A 10816-nucleotide genomic window follows, 5' to 3' on the forward strand; every position below is an offset into this window, starting at 1 on the left:
AGGCCTGCCCCCAGCCCCCGGCTGCCTCCCCACCTGCCCCCCAGCCCCCTGCTGCCTCTGACCTTTGTGCCGGATCAAGTAGTGGCCCAGGAAGATAAGCAGGATGAGAAGCAGGAAGACGATGAAAGCCACGATCCCACCAATGATGGCGTGGTAGGTGCTGGACGACGAGGGCACTGGGCTGGGGTCTGCAGGGAGGGGACGCACACAGTCAGACCTGGGAAGAGCCCTTGTCTTAGAGCATCTCCGGCCATGGGTATCGTACACAGCACAGGACGCGGGCCGACATCAGGAGAATGGAGCGCGTCACACGGCAGAGGGGATAAGCCTTATTTTGTACCCTTGTCTGGAACGCAGTAATTATAAAACAGATTATGTCTTCACGAATAAGCTGATGAATCTGCTCACACTCAACCCTTTAAATTGTGTCCGTGGCACCGAAGCTTTGGTCCAAGTAGCTTTAAGATTTCCATCATTTCTTGTTCTCTCTCTTGCTTCGACTTTCAGCGGGTATCAGAGTATTCCTTCCCTGTCATCATGCCCTCTTCCCCTCCTGCCTGCTTGATGTCCAGACCTGGCTTCTGTCGGGGGGCTTCCCAGTCTGTTCACCTATTGCCCTGAGACCAGATCGAGGAGGTCTGTCTGGTGGACAAAGCCAAGAATTGGGAACTCTGGCAGCACCTTACAGAAGGCGATGCTGTGTAATAACCAGTGCTCCCTCTTTGCAGAGGGAGAAGTTCAGGGTTCCAGCTACATCCCAGTCCTGCAGCGTGTCTCATCTGGGAGATCTGGGACATCCCAGCATCCAGAGGCTTATGGGAAAGGCAAAGAGACTTCCTTCATGGATGGCCCCGGTGCTTTCCTCCCACGGTGGCCCCTGTCTCCGCCATCAGATTAGAGAAACCGCCCTCCACTGCAGCATTTACAGGGGACAGATCCTCAGAGCACAGCCTGGGCCACAGGCATGCCAAGGACAGCACCAGCTTAGTCCAAGTCCCAAATATCTGAGGAGACGGCGCCCAGGCCCAGGGCATAGGCTGGATGTGTCCAAAATTGCATTAGCCGTAGATATAACTCCTCCACCCATGGGAGAGCCACTGTTTTCCCACAGACTCTGCTGGAGTCTTGAGGCCTCACTGACTCCTTATATATTTTGTCTTTCCTACCCTGTCTCCTCAGGCTTGACTGGGCAGCTTTTTGGTTCCTTGCCTGTCTACGCCTAATTTGAAAAGAACACATTTACGCTCTGGTTTTTTGGTGTTTTTTTTCTGCTCTGCTTGGGAGGGAGGGAGAGGATGGGCCTTGGGAATTCATGACATGATGGGGTGGTTGTGAGGGTGTTAAAGCGGAAGAAAAGGAGGGAGGTTACCCCCGTCTTTCTCCCAAGCAGTAGGTGATACGGTCCACATTAAAAAAAAAATAATCCTGGATCATTGTTCCAGGGGCTATGGAAGTGGAAATCTCTTAGAAAAACACAGCTTCCCACGGCCATCAGTTACGGATCCCTGTCTCTAGGTAGAACTCCATTTCTTCCTTCCAGGCTGGTGGCGTCAGGACTGCTTAGGATCCTCCTGGAGGAAAATGCAGGACCCCCTCCTACCACCAGGTGTCAGCACCGAAGCAGTCATGTCAGACCGACCGCTGGTGGGGGTGGGACCGGCAGGAGACCAACCACAGGGGCGCCAGAACTTTCTCTCACTGCCAGTGCCATCAGAGTTGGCTGCGGGAGCTCTGGGGGCCAACACTGGACCTCAGCCTTGCTGCTGGCATCCTACAAGAGCTCTGTCGTGCGGAGGCAGCTCCCACATGCTGAGGTCTGCCCGTGGAGCCAGAATCACCCCATCTACACAAACATCCTCGTCCCAAGGTCTCAGGTCTCTTATCTATGGGAGCCTCAACTGCCATCACCTCGCTGATTTAACGGGCATTTCCAATAAGGGAGTCCCTGCTGTTCCCCCGACAGCGGATCTCCCCTATTCTCAGGAAAGGCTTGTGAGGTTTTCTGGCGGGACCCCACTGCCATCGGGTTCTTCCAGACTTCTGCCAACTCTCCAGTAAAGGGACCTCCATGCTAGCCTGTCACTCCTCCTGAAGCTGGGTTTTGTGGTCACACCTTCGGGGAGAACTTCAGAGAAGAAGCGTCACTAGCGTCTCGGGAAGACAGGGCGTCAGAGGAAATGCCCTGTGCCTCAGCCGAGTACAAGCGGATCTCTGTGTTCTGCCTCGACCCACTCTGCTGTGGCCAAGGAAGGCAGGAAGGAGTGCAGCGGCACGCCTCCCATCCTGGTCACGGGAGAGGCAGCCCACTGGACAGGGAAACCCCCACAGCTGCCCCGGAGAGACTCTGGGGCCTCTGCCAGAGTGGGTGTAGGGGTGCGGGGAGGGGGAGTGCAGGGGTGCAATGACGGCATCATGTGGGCCGCCAGTGCTAACCAGAGGCAGACCAGAGCCCGCTATTGTGTTGATCGTCCCGTATTACACATTCCAGAGTGGACCCAGAGGCCGAGGCCCAGGCCCTCCCATGGCGGGCTCCTGTCCACTCACTTGGCCCCGTGCATGGCGAGGGGCGCTCTCAGGAGATGGAGAGGCAGAGTGCAGGGTGGACGGAGGGGGGCTCACCGTTCACGTTGAGCGTGTAGTAGGCCTTGTAGCTGCCCATGTTGCTGGTGGCCGTGCAGCCGTAGGTCCCGCTGTCGCTCTTGTTGAGGAAGGGGAAGATCAGGGCACTCTCCTGGGTCATCTTTAGCGGGGGCACACTGCCTTCCTTCTCCCACAGGTACTGCTGGGGGCTGTGGAGGCAGAGAAATCACACGTGTTAGGGGGAGAGCAGGCCGGGGGGACGGAAGGGGAACAAAAACAATAACTGGGCAAAGGAAGTCAAGGACAGTTTGACGAAGGCTCAAGGAGTTACAGGAGCCACAGACACGAGCTGCTCGGAGGGAGGGTTCGATTTGAGGATGAAGGAGATTTTCTAACTTGTGTCTGACTGTGGCTTGGTGCCCCTGGGGACCTCGGGGACAGCCAGGGGGTGACCTTTTCTGCTGCTTTGTAAGAGAAACAGTCAGAGGATGGATGGTGCTGGACAGGGGAGCAACGGTAGGAGGGAGACGGGGACACTCTAAGGGCAGATCACAGTCTGAGGTACAGAGGGGTGGCAGGGGCAGGAAGAAAGTGGATCTTCTTACACGGGATTTCCGCGACCCTCACAGTGAAGCAACAGCTTCTGGCCCTCGCGGGGATGCGGAGGGTCTGGCCTAATCTTCGCCGTTGGTGTGTCTGTGGAGAAGGAAGTGATGTCAGGGCAAAACTGTCCCAGCGTCCAGGAGAGGGCCACCATGTCACCGTCACCAAGCCGTGTATTACAGGCTTTACCCCTCAGGCGCCTACGGGACCAGGGATGGGGCCTCCGCCCTTTGCCTCTTGCAAGCCAAGTCCACCGTCGCTACTGAACGTGTGTGAGATTCGCACTGCAAACTCGTAGAGGTAGGATTTCTGAAGGTCTGTGCTTGGTGGGACCCGAAGGGGCATCCTAACAGGGAGCTGAGGAGGGTTCACGGGTGCACCTGTGCCCAGCACATAAATGGGACGTAATCCACATTTCTGACAGAACCAGTGAACTTGAACTTGATCATTTATTGAGCTCACAATCGCTCAATCCTCTCTGCTCTGCACGGGAGTTTAAGCCGGGAGTGACACTTGCACACAGAGCATCATTTTTAGTGGTCAGCCCAAAAGTGAAGGAAGAGCTTTGCAACAACAAGAGACAGGGGTCATATTTTGGCTGCAAAAAGGCACTGACACGATATAGATGGGCTCTGTGACGGAATAATGGCATCTGCCACTGGCACCATCGGGCTGCTAGCATGCTAGGTCCAGATGGCCTCACAGAACAATGCAACCAGATGCTGGTTTAGAACAACAGATAAAGAGGCCAAGCTTCCCCTGAGGACAGAGCCAATCTTAACACCCAGTTAATGGACGTGTTTCCATCAGATCAAACAGGACAAAAAGAATCAGGCCAGATGAGAGAATGGGGGTTCCAGGGTCCCACAACCACAGAAAAGTCTAGCACAGTGCCTGGGGTATAGTATTTGTTGACTGACTGCTGATCGCAGTTGGGCCTAGAGGCCAGATGGTCTGCTACCTAATAGAGAAGTCTTTGGGGTTCAGACAGGGGAGGGCCCTCGGAGCCCTGGACAGAGACCAGGGCCTGGGGGAAACGACCCCAAGGCCAGGGGTCCCCACGCTCATAACTAATGAGCAGAGAGGCACTTCACAGCGATATAGAAGTTCACAAAGTTGTTTCATATATTTTCCCCTCGATCCTCACGTTAATTCCGTGAAGTAAGGGGAAAAGCCACTGAGAGGTGGCGAGCTTTGGTGAAAGACACACAGCTAGTCACTGGTGGCACCACAGCTGGGATCCGGGCCAGCTGCCTCCAGCTTGCGAGTCTGCCCAACGGAAGTGACGTCACCCCAAACCTGCCTCACGTTCAGCAATGGGCTTCAGCAATGGGTCTAGCAATTAGTTTGAAGAGCACCGATGTCGGTCCTGGATCTTCCATAAAAAAGATGAAGCACTGGGATTATTTTAGGAAAATGGCCCGCCTCTAGATAAGTTAGGACAAGAAATGCCTAGGACAAGAGTAACTATCTTCTGCTTTTGTACTTTCTTTCATCTTAGTTCCTCCCACTCGGAAAAGTTCCAAATCTCCTGAGGTGAGGGTGGATGTGCCCCGTCCGTACTCAAGGCAGATTCCACAGAGAGACGGGGACCCTTGGAAAGGCTCAGGGTAGTGACTGTGAATCCCAAGAACACCACAGCTGGGGCAGACGGGAAGGACCGCCAGGAAAATCTGGGAAATCACAGTATGTTGGTCTCAGAAGGGGCCTCAGTGACCGCCATGTTCATTTTCTCATGTTACAAATAAAGAGTCAAGCTCAATGGGGTAAGGCTATTTCCTCAACCCCCATGACCTGTAAGTGGGGGAGGGCAGACTAGAACCTGCATCTTCTGACTCCTGACTTGTCACACGTACACCACAGTTTACAATCTGGCTGCATACGCCTGGCCTAGATCGGGGCTTGGTAAACTTGCCCTTTGGGCCAAATCCTGCCAGCTCCGTGTTTTTGTAAATAAAGTTTTATTGGAACACACCCACGCTAATTTGTTTACATACCATTTACGGCTGTTTTCCTGCAGCAACGGCAGAGTGAATTAGTTAAGACCGCGCGGCCCCCAGAGCCTAACATGTTTGCTCTTGGGCCCTTTACGGGACAGCTTGCCCGCCCTTGGCCTCGTGCTGTCACCTCGTGCTGTCATCTCCTCACTTACCTGTGCCCACCTCACTTTCCTTTCCCCGCCCCCAGCTCATACCTGACCCCGCTCCACCCACAAGCCCACAACATACATAGAACCTCGATGCGCTGAGAGGTGGATCTGTCAGCCCCCTTTAGAGATTCATGGTTCACAGAGCATACGATGTCGGCCCCGTCATCGTCCCGGGAAACCTGGAAGGTCACTGAGCTGCTCACGGTGAAGGTTTTACCGTTGGGATCCTCCTGGACGCGGGTTGGTTCCCCTGGAGTGCAGAACAGACACGCACACGCGCACACACGGGCGCAGAGTGAGCCCTAACGCACAGATACAGTGTGGGCCCCACGGCAGACGTACGGATGGTGAGTCTCAACTTAGACACACTTAGAGAGTTGTGAAATGGTTATGGACACACAGGGAGAACGTAGCCCTAACACACACATACACACACACGAGTGTGCACGGAATATCTGTCCTTCTCCTTCTGAGGACGTGCACATACACAGACACGGAGACACGCCCGCCTCTCTTCCTCCCCCACCCGGCCACCTCCTCCTGAACCCCAAAGCAGGGGGGTCTTACCATGGAGCTCTTGGTCACCTTTCCTCCAGGTCAGCTGGGCTGCAGGCTTGCTTCCAGAAGACTGACAGTTTAGGGTGGTTGTTTCTTTTTCCCGTAATGATGACTTATAGCCAGAGATTATGGGCTTCTGCGGGATTCCTGCCATGGAGCGGGAGGGGGGGGGGATGGCCAAGATAGGAAGGAGAGGCACCCTCAGGTGACCTCAGCTCTCCCTGCAGAGATGGCCTCTCTGAGGGTCAGGATACCTGGGTCCTGCTTTGGTTTAGAGTGGGTAGAAGACTAGAGAAATCATCTTTGTCTTTGACCTCCTCCCTAAGGACCAGTAGGGAAGGTCCGATGCGTGACCTGACACTCCACCGCGCGGCTGGGTGGCTAAAGAATTGGTGGGAAGCTCCAGGGGGGAGAGAAGGAGATGGAAATATAGGACCCGGAGAAGAGCACGTAAGCAGCTGCGGTTACTTGGACATTATAGTCATGCGCAGCAAGCACTTCCCGTGTTTCCCTCCTCCGGTCTTGGGAGGCACGTGGAATGGATGTTAGCATCTGTCTGTCGTAGGTTAGGAGATTCAGGCTCAGAGAGGGTAAGGGGTTTCCCCCAGAGCAAACAGTAAGTAGAGGAAAAAGGGTTAGATAGAACCCAGAGCGCTTTGCACTTCCTTCCGTGGCAAAGGAAGCACGGACTGAACTTCTCCCCGATGCTTGGAGACCTGGCCTGGCCCCTGGCTGCCTCAGGGGCTCACCTAGGAGCTGGGTTTGCCAGGCAGCGTGCTGCGGAGCCCCTGGGGTGGGGAGCCTCACCGAGCACGGTGACGAGGGACTTGGCGGTCCTCACGGGCATGGTAAAGATGGAGCAGGTGTACTCGCCCTCATCCGCCAGCGCCACGTTGCTGATGCTGATGCTGAGCTCGTGCGGAGTAGATCTGACCAGCTGGATCCGATTGTCACGAAGGGCTGGGGAAATTGGCAGAAAGGGGGCGGGGCTTTCACCGGCACCTGTCATGCTCACCTCCCAGTCCCAGGCTAGCGTCTCGGGGAGAAGGGGTCTAGTGTGGTCGAGGGCAGGGGACACGGCTCCAGAGACGGAGCCGCCTTTTTGTCCCAGCCACTTTGCTGAGCCGCCGGGGACAGCGGCCTCAGGGACGCTCAGAACAGCAGAGTTGGATCTTGTGGGCTTCCTCGTCAAGTCCGTGGGGGCAACACTGACACAGGCTAAATCTTAGGGCTCCTCTGGGGTGTAGGCACGCCGGGACCCTGTAGGACCGTGCACGGCTCAGGTCAGAGCTGGGACGCCGAGATTTCTCTGGAGTCAGTTGGAGAGCCCAGTGTGCTTTCCTGGCGCTCAGCCTCCGGACCGCAGGTGCACCTGCCCCAGCCCACAGTACCCCTCCCCCCCTCCCCCCCCCCACCCCGCCTTCCCCGGAGACAGGAAACTTGGGACACTACCTCTCTTCTCCCCAAAGTAGAGAGTCTGCTGGGCCGGGTTAGACCACTGCAGGGATGAGTCCTCATGATCCTTCACTTGGCACTTGAGCACGACGGTGCCACCGGCCACCACTGTCTCATCGGACGTCCAGGGCTGGCTATCTGCAGGAGCACCAGAGGGTTAGCCTCGTGGGGAAGCCCTGCCCCGCCACCCACTTCTGGGCCAAAGTACCACCTCCTCTAACCCAGACCGTCCAAGGCCCAGGCGTCTGCGTTCTCTGAAGGCGTCGTTGTGGGGCGGTGGGGGGAAGGAACAGAGGTGGCGGGGAAGGGGAGACAGACCTTATTTCCTCTTGCTTGCAATCCACAGAGAAACAGTCACCTGTCGGATGTTTGCTGAGTGAACGGACAGGGCCACGGCATTTAGAGGAATAGAGGTGCCCAAATCTACACATAGCACTGTGCGCGTCTCTTTCCTGAGAGACGGCACTTTGAAAGCACGCACACGCACCTGCCTTCCAGGCTCTCCCTTCCTGCCTCCGGCTGCAGGTGAGAGCGAGGACAGGAGAGGCGCTTGGGACGAATAACCCCGAAACTAAAAGTGAGGAGGGGCCAAGCCAGCCTCGGGTCCCCCATTCGTTGACATAAGAGGGAGCTGAGAAAACTGTGCAAGAAGTAACAAGAAAGATTCAACAAAACAGAAGAACCGAAACATTTTGGCACAGACTTTGCCACTCCTCCCACGGTAGCTTCCTTGCATCGGTAACTCACATTTCTTCCAGGATCAGGACAACCCGCCTCTCAACACACAAACCCGAATCACCCCCCACCCCGTGTTATTTTAAAGAGTAAAGGATTAAGATTTTCCCTTCCGTGCGATGGCAACGCTTTCTCACCCCTCTCTAGTCAAATTAAACAACAACAGAAAGGACGAATAAGGTATTGGATGGATGGGCCATTTGACTCCCAAATGTGCCTTCTAGTTGGCTTAGCCGGGCCCCCTTCCCGTGTGACACTCGCTTCCTCCTCCACCACCGTGGTTCCGTATTTCCCTCGGCGTGGATTCTGCTCCCAGGGTCGATTCCCTCGTCTCCGGGACTTTCTGTGACCCCCCATGGCAGTGACCCCCACAGAACTAAAATAAACAACGCCTTCCAGCTCTGATTCCCAAGCCTCTGTAGCATCTCCTCTGTGGCACTCACCTAGTGAACCAGCACCATTCTTCTCTGACTAGGAGGCCAAGAGACTTACTTCCTCCAGTCCCTAACTGAGTAATTTTAAACAATCCCCATGTTCCCTACGGCGCTGACCTTACCCCTGCCCTGTCTGGTATTCCTTTCTTTTTTGGCTACCGGAGCTCCATTTCCAAGAAATGCATAATGAATGCTCCTCGCAGAGAAGGGGCCCCTGAGGAGTCCAGGTGGCCTGTGCTGGGGTTGACAACAGGAATCCTGCTCCAGGGGGGGCTGTCTACACACGGGAGCACAAAGTCTGGCCGCTGGTTTTCGTGTTTGGAATCATAACGGGACCGAGGGGGATCTTACGGGATCACGGAATCCGATTCCCTCATTTTACGGATGTAGACAATGAGGCAATGGAGGTGGGGTGATTGCCTACGATCGTTCTAGAATCAGTGATTCCAGGTGGGACTGGAACTCGGTCTGACTCTCTCAGTGCAAGTGGCCCTTCCGTTGGAATGCTCCTCCGGTAACCACCTAACTTGAATCTTAAAACTACGATTTTTAAGATCAGTGAGCCAGAGACGGAGCTGGCGGAGTAAACTGGGACGTGATTTATCCCTGAAATATCTGAACGAAAAGGGCTGGGAGACCTTTCATTTACTGCCAGCCATATACCAAGTGTTGACGTGTAATCCTGTTCTCCCTGGGTCCCTTTGAAGAATTCTACCTCAGTTGTGTCTTCCAGAACCTGTTTGTCCTGAGTAATACACGCCTCCTGGCGTCATTTTATTTCTGGAAAAAGGTGTAGAGATGCAGAGGTCTCTGTACTGGAGTCGGGGAAGAGGCGTAGGCGCGAGAGGGGTCGGTGGTGTGGAACTAGAGCTAAAATGTCAGATGGAGGGGAGAAGGCGCTGTGCGGTAATGAGGGGAGTGGGGACAGAGGGCAGAGGCAGCACGAGTGGGAGATGATGTGAGGATGTGGCGGGGGGAACCGAGGGACATCGTCACGAGGGGCCTGGATTCTCACCTTGACTGGCCAGCAGGTCAGGGCTGCTCCAGACTGTGGAGCTGATTGCCTCGCCGAGTGGAGCCAGAGTTCCCAGCTCCAAATCCTGCTCCTGCCAGTAGCCTGGGGAGAGAATCTCCATCAAGGATGAGCCCTACATACTGGCTGCTGCCCTCGGGACACTTTGGTTGCTGGGGGTGGGGAGAGGACAGGCCCCTCTGGAAAGCGGGCTCTCCCCGGGATCCCTTCTGAGGAAGCCAGTGAGGTCTTCCTCCGGGAGGCGGGGCACTTGCAAGGAGGGTGCTAAGGGTCACCAGTCAGCCATATAATGTCAGAGCCCAAGGAGATCTGAAAGATCCTCTGGTCCGGTTCTCCCACTCTGCAGGTGAGGGCAAAGGAGCCTACAGCGGTGAAAAGTCACTCGGTGAGGGCCATGCCAGCAAATGAAAGTCTGTTCCTTCCTTAGCCGGGATTCTTTCTGCTACACCATGTCATGTACTAAAATAACAGCAGGTTTAATAATCAGGAAATACTTTCACCCTTCATCCTTTTAATAAACCTGTGAAACACACCCGCTGGTCTTATCATTCCTGTAACGCAGCGCGGACGCAGAGTGCAGTGATTTGCCCAAGGTCACACGAGCCGAAGGACGCAGACTGGAAATGAAATGCCGGATCCCAAGCCCAAAGCTCGGTTACTTTCCAGCTGAGGCCCCTCCCAGTGCAGACGGGGCCGCGCTGGGCTGGAGGCCGCCACCTGCGGTATCAGGGGCGCCCCTCGCGGTGTTCCTCCCGCCCCGCCCCCTGCCCGCTGGGTCTCCCGGACCCTGCTCCCTGCCCGCCCCGGCACAAACCCCAGGGCCCGAGTCACCGCCTCTCTTCCCGGCCGGCGGCCCTTGGACCCGCCGCACGAGCGCTGCACAGAGCCCGCGGGGCCTGCGTCCCCGGCGCCGCCTGAAGAGGCGGAGGGACAAAGGAACCCGCCACGCGAACCGGCCCCGAGTCTCCCGCCACAAGCCACAAGCAGCCAATCAGGGACGCAAAGCGCGGTGACGTCATCGGCTGCCGAGCAGAGTCGGGAGCGGCGGCGCGTCCCGGGCCGGGAGTCGCGGGAACTTCTCCGGCGGCGCGGGCGCCCGGCCACCAGACGGGGCACCGCAGCCCGGGGATGCGGGGCGGGGGTGGGGGCCCAGCCCGAGAAAGAGGCCTGAAGAAAGGGGACAGGACGAGGTGGGGAACTGCGAGGTCCGAAGGAAAGGGGAGAAGGGACTGGGGCGGGAGGAGGAGGAGGGGAGGGGAGGGGAGGGAA

The 10816-nt window shown here is 56.4% G+C and overlaps 1 protein-coding gene across 3 annotated transcripts in view; it reads right to left on the reverse strand.

Moving 5' to 3' along the window:
• CADM3 (cell adhesion molecule 3) overlaps nucleotides 1-10816 on the reverse strand; it is a 29588-nt gene that overhangs the window by 2356 nt on the left and 16416 nt on the right. Inside the window, exons 2-9 of one of the 3 annotated variants that reach the window (XM_042976740.1) lie at nucleotides 9530-9631; nucleotides 7343-7483; nucleotides 6698-6850; nucleotides 5900-6037; nucleotides 5412-5582; nucleotides 3186-3276; nucleotides 2620-2789; nucleotides 63-188 (exon numbers count right to left, since the gene is read on the reverse strand). In XM_042976740.1, coding sequence (XP_042832674.1) covers nucleotides 63-188; nucleotides 2620-2789; nucleotides 3186-3276; nucleotides 5412-5582; nucleotides 5900-6037; nucleotides 6698-6850; nucleotides 7343-7483; nucleotides 9530-9631 — 1092 coding nt within the window. Of the gene's footprint in view, nucleotides 1-62; nucleotides 189-2619; nucleotides 2790-3185; nucleotides 3277-5411; nucleotides 5583-5899; nucleotides 6038-6697; nucleotides 6851-7342; nucleotides 7484-9529; nucleotides 9695-10816 lie in introns of those variants that run through there. The other 2 variants (XM_042976738.1, XM_042976739.1) reach the window with 2 other exon arrangements.

This window comes from Panthera tigris, chromosome F3, assembly GCF_018350195.1.
Source record: "Panthera tigris isolate Pti1 chromosome F3, P.tigris_Pti1_mat1.1, whole genome shotgun sequence".
Lineage (NCBI taxonomy): Eukaryota > Metazoa > Chordata > Mammalia > Carnivora > Felidae > Panthera > Panthera tigris.